Source organism: Symphalangus syndactylus, chromosome X, assembly GCF_028878055.3.
Source record: "Symphalangus syndactylus isolate Jambi chromosome X, NHGRI_mSymSyn1-v2.1_pri, whole genome shotgun sequence".
Taxonomy (NCBI): Eukaryota; Metazoa; Chordata; class Mammalia; order Primates; family Hylobatidae; genus Symphalangus; species Symphalangus syndactylus.
This window is the reverse complement of record NC_072447.2, coordinates 35,460,541-35,484,685: the sequence shown is the minus strand read 5'-3', so window position 1 is coordinate 35,484,685 and position 24,145 is coordinate 35,460,541. Positions and strand designations below refer to the sequence as shown.

Sequence of the window (24,145 nt, the reverse complement as noted above, 5' to 3'; positions counted from 1 at the left end):
GTCATTGCTTTTGACATTTTCTTGATTTTGAAAGAAAACAGTTATTTCGGTAATGTAATGAAAATATTTTGGTTTAGTTACTCTTAGGAACTATTTCAAATATTTTATAGTATAATGCAAGCTGTCATTTATTGATTTTTCAAAGTGATCATCTACTCTGTATAGGCCCTGTGCTTAGCACTATCAATACAAAAATGAGTAAAACATGGTTTCTGTCCTCAAAGCCTATAAACCAAAAAAGCATACAAATATATATTTTTGATATAATGTAGCAAGTGTAATGACAGAGACATACTAAAGTATTATGAGTGTATGTCACAGTATGAAAATATAAGTGCATACCAAATTAATAAATAAAAAAGCATCTATCTCTCTATATTAGAAGGTGGCAATGGAGAGCAATCAGGCAAGAGAAAAAAATGAAAAGTATCCAAATAAGAAAGAAGGAGTCAAACTCTCTCTCTTCACTGGCAATATGATTCTATACTTAGAAAACCCTAAAGACTCCACCAAAAGGCTACTAGAACTGATAAACTATTTTAGCAAGTTTTCAGGATAGAAAATCAATGCACAAAAATCAATAGCATTTTTATACACCAACAATGTCCAGGCTGAGAGTCAAATCAAGAACATAATCCCATTTAGAATAGCCACAAAGAAAATGAAATGCCTAGGAATACAGGTAACCAACGAGATGAAAGATCTCTACAAGGAGAACTATAAAACCATGCTGAAAGAACACAACTCAAATAAATAGAAAAACATTCCACATTCATGGATTGGAAGAATCAATGGCCATACTACCCAGAGCAATTTACAGATTCAATGCTATTCCTATCAAACTATGAACATCATTCTTCACAGAATTAGAAAAAGCTATTCTAAAATTCATATGGAATCAAAAGAGGCTGTATAGCCAAAGCAATCCTAAGCCAAAAGAACTAAACCAGAGGCATCACACTACCCAACTTCCAACTATACTGTAATGCTGCAGTAACCAAAAGAGCATGGTACTGCTACAAAAACAGATGCATAGACTAATGGAACAGAATAGAAAACTCAGAAATAAAGCCATACAGCAAAGACATGGAATCAGCCTTGGTGCCCATCATTGGTGGATTGAATAAAGAAAAAAATGTTTTTCATAAAACACCATGGAATACTATGCAGCCACAAAAAATATGTCCTTTCCAGCAACATGGATGGAGCTGGAGTGAATTAATGCAGGAACAGAAAACCAAATACTGCATGTTCTTACTTATAAGTAGGACACATGGACATAAACATGGGAACAATAGACACTGCAGACTACTGGTGAGGAGGCATGGGTTGAAATACTATGTATTGGGTAGCACGCTCACTACCTAGGTGAAATATACCCATGTAACAAACCTGCACATGTATCCCCTGTATCTAAAATAAAAGTTGAAATTAAAACAAAGAAGATGGCAATGTAATTTGTGTATTTTGTTTTGTCTCCATTCATTCAGCAAACATTTATTAAACAGTTATTGTGTACCATGTATAATGTTTCATCTCCATTCATTCAACAAACGTCTATTAAATGGTTATTGTGCACCAGGTACTGGGCTAAGCACCATAGGTAAATCAGTGAATATAATGGACTGGTTCCTGACCCTATGGAGCTTACAAACCGTACAGTATACTAGTAAACTATATATATATATATATATATAAACTCAAATTATGAAAAGCACTGGTATGAAATGTACAAGGTATAGTGATAGAAAACAACTGGAGTGAAGGAAAGAGGAAACTCCCTAAGATGATCAGAAAATACTTCTCTGAGTAGTTGACTTTTAGGCACAGTCTTGAGATATAAGAAGGATATAGGCATGAAAAGACCAGAAATAGCTCATTCAAGGGAGAAATAAAAGCATGTGTGAAATCTCTAAGGCATAAAGAATTTGAGATGACTGAGGAACAGAAAGGAAATCAGCATGGCTGAAACAGTGAATGGGCAAAGGGCATAAAAAGAGGCTAGAGAAGTAGGCTGGAGTTAGAGAAAACAGGGTTGTAATCTATGTGATAACTATCTTAAAGTGCAGTGACAAGCCACTGAGGATTGTAAGCAGGTCAGAAACATGATATGACTTTTTTTTTTTAATTATATAAGGAGGTCCACTTCTAGAAAGTTGCAGTAGACATACCTTTCCCTATTCCTTCTGTTAAGCACACCTAAAAACCCTGGACATTATGTATATGTATAACATAAGAAGACTGAAAGGTGGAGAGAAGAAAGCAGACCAAGAAGTTAACTCAGAACCAAGGAATAACATTGTGGTGAGTTCTTCAGGTTTTTAATTTTTTGCCTCATATGTATCAGACTTTGAGCTGAACAGGCCAGAAACCTGGAAATGCCAAAGATGCAGACAAAAAGGGTCTGAGAAAAGCCTGCTCTCTCTATCAAAGTAATCAGGAAAGGGTCAGCTGAGAAAGATAGGAAATGTTCAGACAATAACCACTCTACTCCAACCACAGAAAAAACTGTGGCCCTACTCCCACCCATGCCAGCAAAGGCAAAGTAGGGAGCCTAGACTTCCACCTTTGCAAGGCCATATCAAGGCACCCAAACATCACCGCCATGGTGGACAGAGTCAGAGAAGGACAAGTAGGAACTGGGACTTTGATTTTTTGCTAGGCAGTAATGAGCCACCTACTCATCTGCAGTGTCAATGGAACCTGGACTTCTACCTCCATCCAGCAGCAATGGAGTGCCCCCTTCTCCACTGGGATGGTGTCAGAGGAGTCCCTGTGGAGAGTTAAGACTTTGACCACTGCCAAGCAGTAATTAGGCCACCTCCCACCCCATGATGTCAGCAGAAACCAAATAGTGACCTTAAGTAATGAACCACTCTTACCAATCCTAGCCAGGGAGGTATTTGTGGAAGCCTGTAGGAAAGTCAGAACTCCAACTGTAGTTCATATAGCTCAGCAGTAATGAAAAGCCCCACCTTAGATGTCAATGAAGGCTGAGTGGGGAGCCTGGACATTTACCACACCTGGCTGAAAGAAGGCAGTGCCCTTGCTTCTCTTGCTGGATCTGATTACAGAAAGACAATTAAAAGAAGGTTTATATAAGATATGAAGGCTCATAACAATACCCCCAACATCTAAGTTTCAACTGAAATTCACTTGTCAGACTAATAACCAGGAAATTTTCAAACTGAATGAAAGAAGATAATCAATAGAGGCCAACATGATTACAGAAATATTAGAATTATCTGACAAGGATAAAAGTTAAATAGTGATTACCAGGGGCTGGGGGAGGGGAAAATGGGGAGTTGTTGCCTAATGGGTAAGTTCTGGAAAGGGATAGTGCAGATGGTTGTACAACATTGTGAACATACTTAATGCCACTACATTTTACATGTAAAATGGTAATTTTATTATGTATGTTTTACCAAAATAAAAAAAAAAATACTAAAAAAGGCAAAAAGCAGGAAGCCATGGAAAGAAATGGCACATTTTTCAAGTGTTGAAAAAAAAAGTACTGTCAACCTAGGATTCTATATTCAGCAAAAATATTCTCTAAGAATGACAGGTAAATCAAGATATCCTCAGATGAAGAAGAACTAAGAAATTTTGCCAGCATAAATATCATAAAAAATGGGTAAAGGAAGTTCTCTACATAGAAAAGAAATCATAAAAGGAGGAATAATGAAACATTAGGAAGAAAGAACATAGGAAGCAAAAATATGAATAAATACAATATAGACTTTCTCTGCTTGAGTTTTCTAAATTATGTTTTATGGTTTCAGCAAAAATTATAACATTGTCTGATGTGGTTTTCAATGTATGTAGATGATACATATGACTAGGGAGTATAAATGGGGAAAGTAAAGTCATGTAAAGAAAGGTAAGCTTTCTAAACTTCACTTGAACTGGTAAAATAATGACACTAGTAGACTATGATAAGTTATGTTTATATAATATAATACCTAGAGTAACCACTAAAGAACTATAACACAGATATACTCAAAAACACTGTAGATAAAATGAGACTTTAAAAAATTTTCACATAACCCATAGAAAGGCAGAAAAAGGAAAACGGATGAAAAACAACAGAGAAAAATAAAATGGCACACTTAAGCTCCAACACGTCAGTAATTATCTCAAATATAAATGGTCTAAGTATACAAAAGAGTGTAGAGTGGATTTAAAAACATGACCCAACTATATGTTGTTTACAGGAAACTCACTTCAAATATAATGATATAGGTTGAAAGTAAAAGGATGGAAAATATATACTGTGCAAATATATTTTTTAAAGGAGTAGCTATATTAACATCAGATAAAGTAGACTTCAAAGGGGAAGAAAACTAAAGGGGTAAAACAGAAGGCTGGTATACTCATTTTATGTGGTGGAGAGTTAAGGGATACTTTACCTGGTTGATGGAAAAAAATCATCTAAATATATTCCTTAAAGTTACAATGGTAAGCAATAAAGGGGCTGAAAATAAAAAAAAATAATGACATGGGGGAAACGAATGAAGCAGTAGAGGTATGGTGTAAATTAGCTAAATACTCTTATGCCATGACAAAAAGTCCTTGGATAATGCCCTAAATTAACAAATCTACTAATACAATCAGCTTAAATGAGGTAAAAAGGAAGTGCATAAGGATGGGGCAGAGGACTATGGTTTTTTCATTGTAAGTCGTTATAAACCATTTGATTATTAACTCGTATGTATTACTTTAGTAAACATCTTTTAAATATTTTATTTTATTTTTTAGAGAGACAGGGTCTTGCTCTGTCACCCAGGCTGGAGTGCAGTGGCATGATCATAGCTCACTGTAACCTTGAACTCCTGGGCTCAGACAATCCTCCCACCTCAGCCTCCTGAGTAGCAAGGACTACAGGCATGCACCATGCCCAACTAATTTTTTTAGCACCATGCCCAGCTAATTGTTTTGTAGAGGCAGGGTCTTGCTATGTTACTCAGGCTGGTCTCAAACTCCTGGCCTTATGAAATTCTCCCACCTCAGCCTCACAAAGCACTGAGAATACAAGTATGAGCCACCACGCCTGGCCTAAAAATATTTTAAATAAATAAGAAGTCTCTACTGTGACTTACTAGCACATAAAGACTGAAGTCCCTTGCATGGTCGTCAAGTCATTTACAGGATGACCTCAATCTAGCTTTACCTCACTATTTCTAACCATACTCTTAGCACGATTTATGTTTTAGCGACATCAAAAAACATAGTCTTGCTTCTCTTGTTTAGTCTGTCACTCAAGCACCATTTTAACTCATCAAGACTCTATTGAAATGTATCTTCCTCTATGGAATCTTTTCCAAATCAACCACTCGCTTACTTCCAAGGGTAGAATTCTTATCTGCTTTTGAGCATGTTTTATTTTCATTCCATTTCTATATGCAATGGGTATACAGTATACTTTTTGAATGGAAGTAAAATAGAACATGAACTCTGAATTCAAAATAGAAAAAGTTTCACATATTCATAGGTAAGAAGCACAAGAATTGTACATATAATATGAAAATATATGGACATCCATATTTAAAAAGGGTTATTAGTAGGAAAGTATAGTCTGACCCCTGGAAATTCTAATGGATCACATTTTATGACAACTTTTCCTCTCTTCCTGACTTCATGGAAATTCACCATATGTCTCCTAAGTCAGAAACCATATTTTCAGAACAATATATTATTTCTAAGCTTCTCTGAAGCAGCACATCTTTTCTCATTAGACAAAATGTCCCATATCATTCAATTATAAATTAATCCAATTTTTATGAGATTTGCAATTTGATAGAAGAAATAGAAACTGGTTGATAATGAAAATTTGACAGCATTTTCTTGCTTTCCAGGCAAATAATTTTGCAAAAATCCTATATGAAGGCATAATTACCAAGCTCTTTTCCATTAACATTTGGCTACTTTTAATTTTCAACAAAACAATCTTATTTTTGTTTTATTTTATGGCAGATTATGGCCATTATGAGAAGGGGTGCATTACTACTTATTTGCCTTTGACTGTGTCTAGATTTTTAAATTGGTATCAATAATTGGTTGTTCTAATACGATGATTCTTAGGGTACCAGATGTCTGGCAATTTGGAAATAAAGATTTATGGCTTTACATCTGCCTAGCTATTAATCTGAATGTGTAAATTCAAAAGGCAAAATTAAGGATGGTTTTAGTAGCAAAACTTCTTAATTTTCATTGAAGTATATATCCTCATCAAAATTATCTCACAGAGCTAGCTAGCTGCATAAATTGCATTCTTATAACTTATATGAAAATAAATTTTGTATAAAAAAATCACAATTTCACCAGAACATGTAGAATTGCGAAGCAATGTGATATACTTAGAGAGAGAGCTAAATTAAGGGTGAGAAGAGTTGGAACTTATGTCTAATTTCAAGTTTAGGGCTCTATAATATTGGGTAAATTACATAACCCCATTAACTCTTGCAATTTTCATTAGAAATATGGGGATTCCCATCTCTTAGAATTGTCATGAGGCTCAAGTGAGAAAATTTATCAAAAATCATTGTAAACTATGCAAATGTGTAGTAAAGCTGTTATGCAAGTTGTGTAGCATTCGTAGTATAAAATACCAAAATATCCTCAAGATTGAATACTCTTTAAGGTAATCTTTAAGGTTATCTTTGGTAGTCAAAACTCATTTGAAACCAAGTCTACCCAGTAAATTCGATGCTCCAACTAGCTAACACTGTTTTTGGTTAAATTAGAAAAAAAGAATAGCTATAAAATAGACATTTTAAAAGTCATGCCACTTCAAATTACTGAAGACAATGTTTAAAAGTTCCTGAATATTTTGAATTATATCAGCATTCCAAAAATGACAATTTTGAGTGCTTAACACCAATGGATTGTATTTCTTTGGTTATGTTTCTCACAATAATTTATCTGCATTTTACGATTATTATATTATTCTATCTTCAGTCTATATGTTGGGTTTAAAATACTACTCTACAAAAAATTAAAGTAGAGCACAAAATAACCAAGTGTAATTGTTTGCAAAATGAGAAATCAAAAATATTCACTCATTTGCTGTGCAGAAGGTCTTTAGTTTAATTAGATCTTATTTGTCAATTTTGGCTTTTGTTGCAATTGCTTTTGGTGTTTTAGTCATGAAGTCTTTGCCCATGTCTATGTCCTGAATGGCATTGCCTAGGTTTTCTTTTTTTTTTTATTATACTTTAGGTTTTAGGGTACATGTGCACAATGTGCAGGTTTGTTACATATGTATCCATGTGCCATGTTGGTTTGCTGCACCCATTAACTCGTCATTTAGCATTAGGTATATCTCCTAATGCTGTCCCTCCCCCCTCCCCCCACCCCACAACAGTCCCCAGAGTGTGATGTTCCCCTTCCTGTGTCCATGAGTTCTCATTGGTCAATTCCCACCTATGAGTGAGAACATGCGGTGTTTGGTTTTTTGTCCTTGTGATAGTTTACTGAGAATGATGTTTTCCAGTTTCATTCATGTCCCTACAAAGGACATGAACTCATCATTTTTTCTGGCTACATAGTATTCCATGGTGTATATGTGCCACATTTTCTTAATCCAGTCTATCGTTGTTGGACATCTGGGTTGGTTCCAACTCTTTGCTATTGTGAATAGTGCCGCAATAAACATACGTGTGCATGTGTCTTTGTAGCAGCATGATTTATAGTCCTTTGGGTATATACCCAGTAATGGGATGGCTGGGTCAAATGGTATTTCTAGTTCTAGATCCCTGAGGAATCGCCACACTGACTTCCACAATGGTTGAACTAGTTTACAGTCCCACCAACAGTGTAAAAGTGTTCCTAATTCTCCACATCCTCTCCAGCACCTGTTGTTTCCTGACTTTTTAATGATGGCCATTTTAACTGGTGTGAGATAGTATCTCATTGTGGTTTTGATTTGCATTTCTCAGATGGCCAGTGATGATGAGCATTTTTTCATGTGTTTTTTGGCTGCATAAATGTCTTCTTTTGAGAAGTGTCTGTTCATGTCCTTTGCCCACTTTTTGATGGGGTTGTTTGTTTTTTTCTTGTAAATTTGTTTGAGTTCATTGTAGATTCTGGATATTAGCCCTTTGTCAGATGAGTAGGTTGCAAAAATTTTCTCCCATTTTGTAGGTTGCCTGTTCACTCTGATGTTAGTTTCTTTTGCTGTGCGGAAGCTCTTTAGTTTAATGAGATCCCATTTGTCAATTTTGGCTTTTGTTGCCATTGCTTTTGGTGTTTTAGACATGAAGTCCTTGCCCACGCCTATGTCCTGAATGGTATTGCCTAGGTTTTCTTCTAGGGTTTTTATGGTTTTAGGTCTAACATGTAAGTCTTTAATCCATCTTGAATTAATTTTTGTATAAGGTGTAAGGAAGGGATCCAGTTTCAGCTTTCTACATATGGCTAGCCAGTTTTCCCAGCACCATTTATTAAATAGGGAATCCTTTCCCCATTGCTTGTTTTTGTCAGGTTTGTCAAAGATCAGATAGTTGTAGATATGCTGCATTATTTCTGAGGGCTCTGTTCTGTTCCATTGATCTATGTCTCTGTTGTGGTACCAGTACCATGCTGTTTTGGTTACTGTAGCCTCGTAGTATAGTTTGAAGTCAGGTAGCGTGATGCCTCCAGCTCTGTTCTTTTGGCTTAGGATTGACTTGGCGATGCGGGCTCTTTTTTGGTTCCATATGAACTTTAAAATAGTTTTTTCCAATTCTGTGAAGAAAGTCATTGGTAGCTTGATGGGGATGGCATTGAATCTATAAATTACCTTGGGCAGTATGGCCATTTTCACGATATTGATTCTTCCAACCCATGAGCATGGAATGTTCTTCCATTTGTTTGTATCCTCTTTTATTTCATTGAGCAGTGGTTTGTAGTTCTCCTTGAAGAGGTCCTTCACATCCCTTGTAATTGCTCTTTGAAGCAATTGTGAATGGGAGTTCACTCATGATTTGGCTCTCTGTTTGTCTGTTATTGGTGTACAAGAATGCTTGTGATTTTTGTACATTGATTTTGTATCCTGAGACTTTGCTGAAGTTGCTAATCAGCTTAAGGAGGTTTTGGGCTGAGACGATGGGGTTTTCTAGATATACAATCATGTCATCTGCAAACAGGGACAATTTGACTTCCTCTTTTCCTAATTGAATACCCTTTATTTCCTTCTCCTGCCTGATTGCCCTGGCCAGAACTTCCAGCACTATGTTGAATAGGAGTGGTGAGAGAGGGCATCCCTGTCTTGTGCCAGTTTTCAAAGGGAATGCTTCCAGTTTTTGCCCATTCAGTATGTTATTGGCTGTGGGTTTGTCATAGATAGCTCTTATTATTTCGAGATACGTCCCATCAATACCTAATTTATTGAGAGTTTTTAGCATGAAGGGTTGTTGAATTTTGTCAATGGCCTTTTCTGCATCTATTGAGATAATCATGTGGTTTTTGTCTTTGGTTCTGTTTATATGCTGGATTACATTTATTGATTTGCGTATGTTGAACCGGCCTTGCATCCCAGGGATGAAGCCCACTTGATCATGGTGGATAAGCTTTTTGATGTGCTGCTGGGTTCGGTTTGCCAGTATTTTATTGAGGATTTTTGCATCAATGTTCATCAAGGATATTGGCCTGAAATTCTCTTTTTTGGTTATGTCTCTGCCAGGCTTTGGTATCAGAACGATGCTGGCCTCATAAAATGTGTTAGGGAGGATTCCCTCTTTTTCTATCAATTGGAATAGTTTCAGAAGGTATGGTACCAGTTCCTCCTTGTACCTCTGGTAGAATTCGGCTGTGAATCCATCTGGTCCTGGACTCTTTTTGGTTGGTAAGCTATTGATTATTGCCACAATTTCAGAGCCTGTTATTGGTCTATTCAGAGATTCAACCTCTTCCTGGTTGAGTCTTGGGAGGGTGTATTTGTCGAGGAATTTATCCATTTCTTCTAGATTTTCTAGTTTATTTGCATAGAGGTGTTTGTAGTATTCTCGATGGTAGATTGTATTTCTGCGGGATCGGTGGTGATATCCCCTTTTTCATTTTTTATTGCATCTATTTGATTCTTCTGTCTTTTCTTCATTAGTCTTGCTAGCAGTCTATCAATTTTGTTGATCTTTTCAAAAATCCAGCTCCTGGATTCATTAATTTTTTGAATCAGTTCTGCTCTGATTTTAGTTATTTCTAGCCTTCTGCTAGCTTTTGAATGTGTTTGCTCTTGCTTTTCTAGTTCTTTTAATTATGATTTTAGGATGTCAATTTTGGATCTTTCCTGCTTTCTCTTGTGGGCGTTTAGTGCTATAAATTTCCCTCTACACACTGCTTTGAATGTGTCCCAGAGATTCTGGTATGTTGTGTGTTTGTTCTCGTTGGTTTCAAAGAGCATCTTTATTTCTGCCTTCATTTCATTATGTACCCAGTAGTCATTCAGGAGCAGGTTGTTCAGTTTCCATGTATTTGTGCGGTTTTGAGTGAGTTTCTTAATCCTGAGTTCTAGTTTGTTTGCACTGTGGTCTGAGAGACAGTTTGTTATAATTTCTGTTCTTTTATGTTTGCTGAGGAGAGCTTTACTTCCAACTATGTGGTCAATTTTGGAATAGGTGTGGTGTGGTGCTGAAAAAAATGTATATTCTGTTGATTTGGGGTGGAGAGTTCTGTAGATGTCTATTAGGTCCACTTTGTGCAGAGCTGAGTTCAATTCCTGGATATCCTTGTTAACTTTCTGTCTCGTTGATCTGTCTAATGTTGACAGTGGGGTGTTAAAATCTCCCGTTATTATTGTGTGGGAGTTTAAGTCCCTTTGTAGGTCACTCAGGACTTGCTTTATGAATCTGGGTGCTCCTGTGTTGGGTGCATATATATTTAGGATAGTTAGCTCTTCTTGTTGAATTGATTCCTTTACCATTATGTAATGGCCTTGTCTCTTTCGATCTTTGTTGGTTTAAAGTCTATTTTATCAGAGACTAGGATTGCAACCCCTGCCTTTTTTTGTTTTCCATTTGCTTGATAGATCTTCCTCCATCCCTTTATTTTGAGTCTATGTGTGTCTGCCTAGGTTTTCTTCTAGGGTTTTAATGGTTTTAGATCTTAGGTTTAAGTCTTTGCCCATGCCTATGTCCTGAATGGTATTGCCTAGGTTTTCTTCTAGGGTTTTTATGGTTTTTGTGTCTTAGGTTTAAGTGTTTAACGCATTTTGAGTTAATTTTTGTATAAGGTATAAGGAAGGGGTCCAGTTTGTTTTCCTCACATACGTTAGCCAGTTTTCCCAGCACCATTTATTAAATAAGGAATCCTTTCCCCATCGCTTGTTTTTGTCAGGTTTGTTGAAGACCAGATGGTTGTAGATGTGTGGTGTTATTTCTGAGGCCTCTGCTCTGTTCCATTGGTCTATATATCTGTTTTGGTACCAGTACCCTGCTAGTTTGGTTACTGTAGCCTTGTAGTATAGTTTGAAGTCAGCATGATTCCTCCAGCTTTGTTCTTTTTGCTTAAGATTGTCCTGGGTATATGGGCTCTTTTTTGGTTCCATATGCAGTTTAAAGTAGTTTTTTCTAGTTCTGTGAAGAAAGCCATTGGTAGCTTGATGAGAATTGCACTGAATCTATAAATTACTTTGGGCAGTATGGCCGTTTTCATGATATTGATTCTTCCTATCCATAAGGAGGGAAAGTTTTTCCCTTTGTGTGTGTCCTTTCTTATTTCCTTGAGCAGTGGTTTGTAGTTCTTGAAGAGGTCCTTCACGTCCCTTGTAAGTTGTATTTCTAGGTATTTTATTTTCTTTGTAGCAATTGTGAATGGGAGTTCACTCAATTCGGCTGTTTATCTGTTATTGGTATATAGGAATGCTTGTGATTTTCACACATTGATTTTGCATCCTGAGACTTTGCTGAAGTGGCTAATCAGCTTGAGTTTTGAGGCTGAGACGATGGGGTTTTCTACATATACAATCATGTCAAGAAACTATCATCAGAGTGAACAGGCAACCTACAGAATGGGAGAAAATTTTTGCAATCTATCCATCTGAGAAAGGTCTAACATCCAGAATCTACACAGAACTTAAACAAATTTACAAGAAAAAAAATAAACAACCCCATCGAAAAGTGGGTGATGGATATGAACAGACACTTCTCAAAAGAAGACATTTATGTGGCCAACAAACATATGAAAAAAAGCTCATCATCACTGAGCGTTAAAGAAATGCAAATCAAAACCACCATGAGATACCATCTCACGCCAGTTAGAATGGTGATCATTAAAAAGTCTGGAAACAGGCAGAGTGCGGTGGCTCACCGCTCCCAGAACTTTGGGAGGCTGAGGCAGGCAGATCACGAGGTCAAGAGACCGAGACCATTCTGGCTAACATGGTGAAACCCCATCTCTACTAAAAATACAAAAAATTAGCTGGGCATGGTGGCACATGCCTGTAGTCCCAGCTACTTGGGAGGCTGAGGCAGGAGAATTGCTTGAACCCAGGAGGCAGAGGTTGCAGTGAGCCCAGATCACACCACTGCACTCTAGCCTGGGTGACAGAGCAAGACTCCATCTCAAAAAAAAAAAAAAAAAAAAAGTCTGGAAACAACAGAAGCTGGTAAGGATGCAGAGAAATAGGAATGCTTTTACACTGTTGGTGGGAGTGTAAATTAGTTCAACCATTGTGGAAGACTGTGTGGTGATTCCTCAAGGATATAGAACCAGAAATACCATTTGTCCCAGCAATCCTGTTACTGGGTATATACCCAAAGGAATATAAATCATTCTATTATAAAGACACGTGCACATGTATGTTTATTGCAGCACTATTTACGATAGCAAAGACTCGGAACCAACCCAAATCCCCATCAATGATAGACTGGATAAAGAAAATGTGGCACATATACACCATGCAATATTATGCAGCCATAAAAAAGAATGAGTTCATGTCCTTTGCAGGGACATGGATGAAGCTGGAAACCATCATTCTCAGCAAACTAACACAGGAACAGAAAACCAAACACTGCATGTTTTCACTCATAAGTGGGAGTTGAGCAATGAGAACACATGGACACAGGGAGGGGAGCATCACACACCAGGGTCTGTTGGTGGGTGGAGTACAAAGGGAGGGATAGCATTAGGACAAATACTTAATGCATGCTGGACTTAAAACCTAGATGACAGGTCGACAGGTGCAGCAAACCACCATGGCACATGTATACATATGTAACAAACTTGCACATTCTGCACACATATCCCAGAACTTAAAGTATAATAATAATTTTAAAAATGGAAGAGCATGTTGATGTTAGCTGAAACAAAATATTGGGAGACACTTGCATGAGCAGTTGTTCTCATACGAATGTATCACATACATAAGCATTAAAATGGTTGCCAATACTTCTGTTTGGGGGTACCCCAGCTTTACTAGCACCTTCAGCACCTCCTAGTCATCAATTACATATTCCATTAACATTAAATATTAAAACCTTTAGTACTAATTTCAGCTTTTCCCACAAAGTGGTGAATTTTAAAATCCATTTTTAAGTTTTAAAAATTGCTGGTTAATAGATCACTATGCTTCCTTCTTCATAAAAAAAGTTCAGACCATCATGTACTATTTTCTTGAATGCCCATCATAACCCTAATAAATAGATTAAAGGTCAAATGCATATGTTAGCCTCCAAATATATGCAAAAAAGAATTTGGCATAATTAAATATTCAATCCCTATTTTAAAATGCTAATAAGTTATAATAAAAATATTGCCTCGTCAAAATAATCTTTTGGGTGACTTCTGGTTCTGTCAAGATGGAATAGCCCCATTCCTTCTAGGTCCTCCGCTCACAACTAAATAACCTAGATCTAACAATATAAACAGGCATAGGAAGACTCTGAAACATTGAAAGAAACAGGTTGACAGCTTAGGTAATTTGTTACTTGAGGAAATACACAGTGGTGAGTTTCCTGAATTTCCTTATTACTTCCTATATATCCTGGACAGAGTAAGGCAGAATCCTTCTATCCAGAACTGCCAACAGGCAAAGACAAAATAAGTTCCAAGAAAAGCCAGTCTCCCCCTCCCACCAAGCCAAACGATCAGGAAAAGTGTGGCCTAACATCAGAAAACCTTTTTATCAATACCTATGCTATACACGACAAACAACAATGGAGAGACAACACCTCACTCCACCATCGTTTCAGTAATATTCCATTTGATGCAAGTGAGTAGCACTCTAATTTCTGCACTGTCAGTAAGCTGAATGGGGATCTGATCTTCCATCCCCTGCCCAGTAGTAGCAGGCAGCAGTTATCTGATTCACCTGTAAAAGTAGTATTAATTGGACCAAGCAGGCTGCTGATCTTCTACCCTCTGCATGGTAGAAGCATGTAGTGCTCTGATTCCCTTACTGGAATACTATTGGTTGTGCTGGGATGGGAGAGAGGAACTTCCATTCCCCACCTGGCAGGAGCACGTAATGTTCAGACTTCCCCACCAGAGTTATTTCAGTGGTATACAGTGGTGAGCTAAACCTTGAGTTGTACCTAGCAGCAATAAGACTTAATGAGGTGGTCGGGGCTGGTGCTTGCCACTAGTAGGCTTCACTACCCATCACCCTCTCCATGTCACAGGGCCCAGTGAGGAGCTGCACTTTCACTCCCACCTGAGATTAATAAGACTGAATAAGGCAGTGCTAGTCAGGACTACTAAGCACTCACTTTCTGCCTACCCCTGGTGTCGACAAGGCCAGTGCAGAGCTGAACCTCTAAACTTGCCCAGCAGTAATGAGACTGAATGACGTGGTATTAAGGAAGGCTAGACAGCTCTCCTGTTCCTTCACTGAAGATGTCAAAGTGGTCCTGTAGGAAGCTGAGTCGCTACACCCACCTGTCGGTGTCCCACTTTCACTAGGAAGTTATCTGTGGGGGCTGAGGAGGAGCTTTTATTCGCACATCTTCCATGAGGCAGTGTGAGTAAGTGGCCCACTTTTGCCTGGGTGGTGTTGGCAGGACATTCACCCCAGCTGTCATGGCAGCTACACCTAAACAGATGGACTGTCTGTTAAAATAAAGAAGATTAAATAGGATGCATAGTTTCATAATATCATATCCAGAATGTCCAGGATACAATAAAAATCTATCCATTATAACACAAACCAGGAAAATCAGACATAATCAAGAAAAAACAATAGATGTCAACACCAAGAGAAATTAAGTATTGGTATTATCTGACAAAGTTTTTAAAGCAGCTATCATAAAAATGTTTCAACAAGAAATTATGAATTATTTTAAATAATGAAAAATGGAAAGAAATTAATTTTCTATTTTTCACCAAAGAAATAAAGCTATAAGAGATAAATAACTAGAAATCATAGATATAAAATTAAAATAATCAAAATGAAAACCTTGCTCAATGGCTCAGCAGTATGGAAGATAAAAAACAAAATAAATGAACTAGAATAAGATCAATAGAATTTATGCAGTCTAAACAACAAAGAAAAAATAGATTAAAAAAAAATATGAACAGAGTCCCAGGGACTGATGAGACAATAGCAAAACAGATCATTTCTATCATCAGAGTTCCAGAAAGAGAGGAGAGAGACAATGGCAGTGAAATATTATTCAAGTAATAACAAAAAATAATAGTGGCTGAATTTGTTTTGGCAATTTGTTATTTATTGAGGAGTCCAGCTCCAGGTAAAAATCCTATGTGTGATCTTTCAGGCACGGTTATAAGCAAGCCTGACTGGGGAGAAGCTGCCTCCTCATACCACATTTGCACTGTCAATGGATTGCAATTCTCTGGAGGGAGTTAAGGACTCAGCCTTTCTTTGCCCCACCCCAAGGAGCCATGCTCATATGCATATTTACAATCCTAGCCTTGGTGCCTTCATTCATTGGTCTCCCTTTTTTTTTCAAATTTTATTTTAAGTTCAGGGGTACATGTGCATGATGTGCAGGTTTGTTATAGGTCAAGGTGTGCCATGGTAGTTTGCTGCACAGATCATCCCATCATCTAAGTATTAAGCCCAGCATCCCTTAGCTATTCTTCTGGATGCTGTCCCTTCCCACATACGCCCTCTGACATGTTGCAGTGTATGTTATTCCCCACCAGGTGTCCATGTGTTCGTATCATTGAGCTCTCATTATAAGTGAGAACATGTGGTGTTTGGTTTTCAGTTCCTGCGTTAGTTTGCTGAGGATAATAGCTTCCAACTCCATCCATGTCCTTGCAAAAGACATAACCTTGTTCCTTTTTATGGCCATGTAGTATTCCGGGGTGTATATGTACCACATTTTCTTTATCCATTCTATAACTGATGGGTATTTAGGTTGATTTCATGTCTTTATTATTGTGAATATTGCTGCAATAAACATATGCATGCATGTATCTTTTTTTTTTTTGAGACAAGGTCTCCCTCTGTTGCCCAGGCTGGAGTGCAGTGGCATGATCTTGGCTCACTGCAACCTCTGCCTCCCGGGATCAAGTGATTCTTCCTCCTCAGCCTCCTGAGTAGCTGGGGTTACAGGTGCACGCCACCACACCCAGCTAATTTTTGTATTTTTAGTAGAGACGGGATTTCACCATATTGGTCAGGCTGGTCTGGAACTCCTGACCTCAGGTGATCTACCTGACTCGGTGTCCCAAAGTGCTGGGATTACAGGCATGAGCCACTGCACCCGGCCGCATGTATCTTTATAACAGAATAATTTATATCCCTTTGGGTATATACCCAGTAATGGGACTGCTGGGTCAAATGGTAGTTCTGCCTCTAAGCCTTTGAGGAATCACCACACTGTCTTCCACATTGGTTGAACTAATTTACACTTGTACCAACGATGTAAAAGCATTCCTTTTTCTCCACAACCTCACCAGCATCTGTTGTTTTATGACTTTTTAATAATAGCTATTCTGAATGGATGTGAGATAGTATCTCATTGTGGTTCTGATTTGCATTTCTCTAATGGTCAGTGATGTTGAGCTTTTTTCATGTTTGTTGGCTGCACTAACGTCTTCTTTTGAGAAGTGTCTGTTTATGTCCTTTGTCTACTTTTTAATGGGGTTATTTCTTGTAAATTTGTTTAAGTTCCTCATAGATTCTGGATATTAGATCTTGTCAGATGGATAGATTACAAAAATTTTACCCCATTCTATGAGTTGTCTGATTATAGTTTCTTTTGATGTGCAGAGGCTCTTTAGGTGTATTAGATCCTATTTGTCAATTTTTGCTGTTCTTGCTATTGCTTTTGGTGTTTTTGCCATGAAATATTTGCCCATGCCTATGTCCTGAATGGTATTGCCTAGATTTTCTTCTAGGGTTTTTATAGTTTTGGGTTTTTCATTTAAGTCTTTAATCCATCTTGAGTTAATTTTTGTATATGGTGTAAGGAATGGGTCCAGCTTAAATTTTCTGTATATGGGCTAGCCAGTTCTCCCAGTACCATTTTTTAAATGGGGAATCCTTTCCCCATTGCTTGTTTTTGTCAGGTTTGTTGAAGATTAGATGGTTGTAGGTGTGCCATCTTATTTCTGAGTTGTCTATTCTGTTCCACTGGTCTATGTTTCTGTTCTTGTACCAGTACTGTGCTGTTTTGGTTACTGTAGCCTTGTAGTATAGTTTGAAGTTGGGTAGCTTGATGCCTCCAGCTTTGTACTTTTTGTTTAGGATTGTCTTAGCTATTCAGGCTCTTTTTTCATTCACATGAATTTTAAAATAGTTTTTTCTAATTATGTGAAGAATGTCAATGGTAGTTTAATGTGAATAGCATTGAATATATAAATTACTTTGGGCAATGTGGCTATTTTCATGGTATTGATTGTTCCTATCTATGAGCATGGAATGTTCTTCCATTTGTTTTGTGCTCTCTGATTTCTCTGAGCAGTGGTTTGTAGCTGTATTTCTAGGTATTTTATTCTTTTTGTAGTGATTTTGAATGGGAGTTCATTCATGATTTGGCTCTCTGCTTGCCTTTTGTTGGTGTGTAAGAATGCTAGTGACTTTTGCACATTGATTCTGTATCCTGAGACTTTGCCGAAGTTGCTTATCAGTTTAAGAAGCTTCTGGGCTGAGACAATGGGGTTTTCTAGATATAGGATCATGTCATCTGCAAACAAAGGTAATTTGACTTCCTCTCTTCATATTTGAATTCTCTTTACTTTCTTTCTCTTGCCTGATTTCCCTGACCAGAACTTCCAGGACTGTGTTGAGTAGGAGTGATGAGAGAGTGCATCTTTGTCTTGTGCTGGTTTTCAAGGGGAATGCATCCTGCTTTTGCCCATTCAGTATGATATTGGTTGTGAGTTTATCATATATGGCTCTTATTATTTTGAGGTATGTTCCTTCAATATCTAATTTATTGAGAGTTTTTAACATGAAGGGATGTTGAATTTTATCAAAGGTTTTTCGAATCTATTGAGATAATCATGTGGTTTTAGTCTTTAGTTCTGTTTATTTCACAAATCACATTTATTGATTTGCATGTGTTGAACCAACCTTGCCTCCCAGGGATGAAGCCAACTTGATCATGGTGGAGAAGCTTTTTAATGTGCTACTGGATTTGGTTGGCCGGCATTTTATTGAAGATTTTTGTATCCATGTTCATCAAAGTTATTGGCCTGAAGTGCTCTTTTATTTATCGTATCTCTGCCAAGATTTTGTATCAGGATGATGCTGGCCTTAGAATGAGATAGGGAGGAGTCCCTCCTTTTCAACTTTTTTGGAATAGTTTCAGTAGAAATGGTACTAGCTATTGTTTTCTCATCTGGTAGAATTCAGCTGTGAATCTGTCTGATCCTGAGGTTTTTTGTTTTGTTTTGTTTTTTTGGCTGGTAGGCTATTTATTACTGCCTCAATTTCAGAATTTGTTTTTGGTCTATTCAGGGATTCAATTTCTCCCTGCTTCAGCCTTGGGAGGGTGTATGTGCCCAGGAATTTATTCATTTCCTCTAGAATTTCTAGTTTATGTGCATAGAGGTGTTTGTAATATTCTCTGATAGTTGTTTGTATTTCTGTGGGATCAGTGGTGATATCCTCCTAATCATTTCTGATTGTGCTTATTTGATTCTTCTCTTTTTTTCTTCTCTGTTAGTCTAGCTATCAGTCTATTTTATTAATTAAAACAAAAGCAGTTCCTGGACTTACTGATTTTTTGAAGTTCTTTTGTGTGTGTGTGTGTGTGTGTGTGTGTGTGTGTGTGTCTATCTCCTTCAGTTCAGCTCTGATCTTGGTTATTATTTGTCTTCTGCTAGCTTTGGGATTTGTTTTCTTTTGGTTCTCTACTTCTTTTCTCTGTGGTTTTAGGTTGTTAACTTGAGATCTTTCTAGCTTTTTGATGTGGGCATTTAGTGCTATGAATTTCCCTCTTAACATTGCTTTAGCTGCATTCCAGAGATTCCGGTACATTATCTCCTTGTGCTCATTAGTTTCAAAGAACTTCTTGATTTCTGCCTTAATTTCGTTATTTACCCAAGAGTCACTCAGGATCATGTTGTTCATTATCCATGTAGGTGTGTGGTTTTGAGTGAATTTCTTAATCTTGAGTTCTAATTTGATTGTGCTGTGGTCTGAGAGACTTTGTTCTGATTTCAGTTCTTTTGCATTTGCTGAGGTGTGTTTTACTTCTAATTATGCAATCAATTTTAGAGTAAGTGCTGTGTGGTGATGAGAAGAATGTATGTTCTGTTGTTTTTGGGTGGAGAGTCCTGTAGATATCTATCAGGTTCACTTGATCCAGAGTTGAGTTCAGGTCCTGAATATCTCTGTTAATTTTATGTCTCAATGGTCTGTCTAATATTGTCAGTGGGGTGTTAAAGTCTCCCACTATTATTGTGTGGGAGTTTAAGTCTCTTTGTAGGTCTCTAAGAACTTGTTTTATGAATCTGGGTGCTCTTGTATTGGGTGCATATATAGTTAGGATAGTTAGCTCTTCTTGTTGAATTGAACCCTTTTCTATTATGTAATGCCCTTCTTTTTCTTTTTTAATCTTTGTTGTTTTAGAGTCTATTTTGTCAGAAACTAGGATTCTAACCCCTCCTTTTTTTCTGTTTTCATTTGCTTGATAGATTTTCCTTCTTCCTTTTATTTTGAGTCTATATGTGTCTTTGCACATGAAATGGGTCTCTTTAAGACAGCACACTGATGGATCTTGCCTCTTTATCCAGTTTGCCATTCTGTGTCTTGTAATTGGGGCATTTAGCCTAATTACATTTAAGGTTAGCATTGTTATGTGTGGATTTGATCCTGTCATCACGATGCTAGCTGGTTATTTTGCAGACTTGTTTATGTGGTTGCTTCATAGTGTCACTGGTCTGTGTATTTCAGTGTGTTTTTGTAGTGGCTAGTAACAGCTTTTCTTTTCTGTATTTAGTGCTTCCTTCAGGAGCTCTTGCAAGGCAGGCCTGGTGGTGACAAATTCCCTCAGCATTTGCTTGTCTGAAAAAGGATTTTATTTCTCCTTCACTTATGAAGCTTAATTTGGCCTGATACGAAATTCTGTGTTGAAAATTTTTGTCTTCTAGAATGCTGAATATTGTCCCCCAATCTCGTTTGGCTTGTAGTTTTCTGCTGAGAGGTATGCTGTTAGTTTGATGGGTTTTCCTTTTTAGGTGACCTGGCTTTTTTTCTTTCATTTTGACCTTAGATAATCTGATGATTATGTGTCTTGGGGTTGATCTTCTCATGGAGTATCTTACTGGGGTTCTCTGAATTTCCTGAATTTGAATGTTGGCCTGTCTTTCTAAGTTGGGAAAGTTCTCCTGGATGATATCCTATGGAATTTTCCAACTTGGTTCCATTCTCCCTGTCTCTTTCAGGTACCCCAATCAGTCATAGGTTCAATCTCTTTACATAATTCCATATTTCTTGAAGGTTTTGTTCATTCCTTTTCATTGTTTTTTTTTTCTATTCTTGTCTGCCTCTCTTATTTCTGAAAGATAGTCTTCAAGCTTGTTGATTCTTTTCTCTGCTTGATCTATTCTGCTATTGATGCTTGTGATTGCATTGTGAAGTTCTCATAGTCTGTTTTTCAGCTCCATCAGGTCAGTTATGTTCCTCTCTAAACTGGCTATTCTGCCTGTCTGCTCCTGTATTGTTTTATCATGATTGTTAGCTTCTTTGCGTTGGGTTACAACATGCTCCTTTAGCTTAGGAAAGTTCATTATTACACACCTGAAGCTTACTTCTGTCAATTCAGCCATCTCAGTCTTGGCCCAGTTCTGTGCCCTTGCTGGAGAGGTGCTGCAGTCATTTGGAGGAGAAGAGGCATTCTGGCTTTTTGAGTTTTCAGTGTTTTTGCAGTGATTCTTTTTCATCTTTGTGGGCTTATTTACCTTCAGTCTTTCAGGTTACTGATCTTTGAATGTGGCTTTTGTGGAGTCTTTGTTGTTGTTGTTTACTGTTTTTCTTTTAACAGTCAGCCCGGTCTTCCATAGGGCTACTGCGGTTTTTTAAGGGAACACTCCAGACCCTAGTTTCCTCAGTTTTTCCTGTACCTGGAGGTATCACCAGTGAAGCCTGCAAAACAGCAAAGATGGGAGCCTGCTTCTTCCTCTGGAAGCTTTGTCCCAGCAGGGTACTGACCTGTTGCTGGCCTGAACGTGCCTGTAGGAGGTGTCTGGAGACCCCTGTTGGGAGGTCTCACCCAGTCAGGAGGAGCAGAATCAGGGACCCACTTAAAGAAGCAGTCTGGCTGCTTTTTGGTAGAGCAGGTGTACTGCTTTGTTGGGGGACCCTTCCTTGTTTGAACCATGTGAACTCTCCAAAGCCAGCAGGCTGGAATGGCTGAGTTGACCGAACCACAGAGATGGCAGCTGCTCCTCTGTCCAGGAGCTCCATCCCAGTGAGAGATCACAGCTCTGTGTGTATAATCCTGGCTGGAGTGGCTGGAGCCCCTGCAGGGAGGTCCTGCCCAGTGAGGAGGAATGGATCGTGATCTGGATCCTGCTTAAAGAAGCAGTCTGGGCCAGGCGCAGTGGCTCACACCTGTAATCCCAGCACTTTGGGAGGCTGAGGCGGGCAGACCATGAGGTCAAGAGATCGAGACCATCCTGGTCAACGTGATGAAACCCCATCTGTACTAAAAAATACAAAAATTAGCTGGACATGGTGGTGTGTGCCTGCAGTCCCAGCTACTTGGGAGGCTGAGGCAGGAGAATCGCTTGAACCTGGGAGGTGGAGGTTGCAGTGAGCCGAGATTGTGCCACTGGCCACAATCTGGCAAAGCAGCTGTGCTGAATTGGTGGGGAACCCTTCCTCATCCAGACTGTTTGTACTCTTTGAAGCTGGATGGCTGGAATGGCTGAGTTGACTGAACCACAGAGATGGTGGCCACCCCTCCCTCTGGGAACTCCATCCCATCTCAGGCAGACTCTAGCCTGTTGCCATTGGCTGGTAGGAATTCCAGGCCAATGGGTGCTATCTTTTGAGGTACTTTGGAAATGGGGCCTGCACAATGATGCTTCTTTGCTCCCTGGATTCAGCCCCATCCTAAGGGTATGTATGGATGGACCTTCCACTTTGCCAGGGATCCCAGGGCCAGAGTATATAAAATTGCTGGGTCTTTGTGTGTGCCTGAGTGGCTGCACTGTGGAGACTCCACACAGCTCTGTGTATCAGACACAAGGCCCTGGTGGTGTGGGCTCACAAGGGGATCTCCTGACCCATGGGTTTCAAAGATCCATGGGAGAAGCATGGTTTCCCAGATGGGGTTGCACAATCACTCACTACATCCCTTGGCTGTGGGTAGGAGGTCCTTTGGTTCTGTGTTGCTCCTGGGTGGGCCGTCACCCCACCCTGCTTTTCTTTGTTCTCTGTGGATTGAGTTGTTTGCCCAATCAGTCCCAATGCAATAACCTGTATATTTCAGTAGAAGGTGCTGATTTCACTCACCCCTTTCATTCCTCTCCATGAGCGCCATGGACCACAGCTGCTTCTAATTGGTCATCTTGGTCCCACTGTTCTCTTTATTGGGGGCTGAAATTTTGACCACAGAAATAAGCCTACTGATTCAAGAAGCTAAGCATACTCTAAATAGGATAAATTCACAGAAATCCACACTAACAGAAATCATAATTAAACTTCTGAAAATTAAAGACAAGAAAAATATTTTGAAAGCAGCCAGAGAGAGATGCTGCATTATTTATAGGGGAACACTGATTGCCAAGACTGCGGATCTCTCATCTGAAATTATGGAGATCAGAAGTAGATAGCACAACAGTTTTCAAGTGCTGAATGTAAAGAACTGTTACAGAGAGTTCTGTATCTGGAGAAAATATATTTTATGAATGAAGGGGAAATAAAAATGTTCTGATACAAAGGAAAATTAAAAATTATGTGCAAGCAACAGTCCTATTACAGATTGCTAAAGAAAATTCTATATTCAAAAAGCTAATAACAGAAGGCTTTCAACCTCAGAAAGGAAAGAAAATTGGAATGTGTAAAAATAGGAGTAACTATAATAGATTATCCAACTCCTCATAAGTTTTCATTTTTTTAAATTTATTTATTTATTTATTTATTTATTTATTTATTTATTTATTTATTTAGAGACGGAGTCTTGCTCTGTTGCCAAGGCTGGATTGCAGTGGTGCCCTCTTGGCTCACTTCAATCTCCAGCTCCCAAGATCAAGGAATTCCCCTGCCTCAGCCTCCTGAGTAGCTGGGATTACAGGCACCTGCCACCACACCCAGCTAATTTTTTTTTTTTATATTTTTAGTAGAGATAGGGTTTCACCATGTTGGTCAGACTGGTCTCAAACTCCTGACCTCAGGTGATTCGCCCACCTCAGCCTCCCAAAGTGCTGGGATTACAGGCATGAGCCACCATGTCTGGCCCTCATAAGTTTTTAAAATTATATTTGAAGGTTGAGGCAAAAATTATAACACCAGTTGATGTGGTGCTTAACATAGGTAGAGGACATACTTGAAACAAATATTTTTTAAGTGGGGAGGATAAAAGGACATAAATAGAGGTCATGTTTCAATATTTTACAAAAAATTTATAATACTAAAACCAGTACATTAGTATATTTACATATTTATATTATAATACCTAGAGCAACTATAAGAAAACTGTATGGACAAATTTATTCAAAAACACTATATATTTGCCAGGATAGAATCTTCAAAATATTTAAAACCCATAGGGAGATAAGAAAAGAGAAAAAGAAGAATGAGAAACAGAAA

The 24,145-nt window shown here is 38.3% G+C and overlaps 1 protein-coding gene across 2 annotated transcripts in view; it reads left to right on the top strand.

The window, feature by feature from the left end:
- LOC134736056 (uncharacterized) overlaps positions 1 to 24,145 on the top strand; it is a 277,215-nt gene that overhangs the window by 7,982 nt on the left and 245,088 nt on the right. Inside the window, exon 3 of one of the 2 annotated variants that reach the window (XM_063635266.1) lies at positions 383 to 1,515. The exons of the other annotated variant lie outside the window; for it this stretch is intronic. Within the exon in view, the coding sequence (XP_063491336.1) occupies positions 383 to 479 (97 nt within the window). The 3' untranslated portion in view covers positions 480 to 1,515. Of the gene's footprint in view, positions 1 to 382; positions 1,516 to 24,145 lie in introns of those variants that run through there. 2 annotated transcript variants of the gene reach the window in all.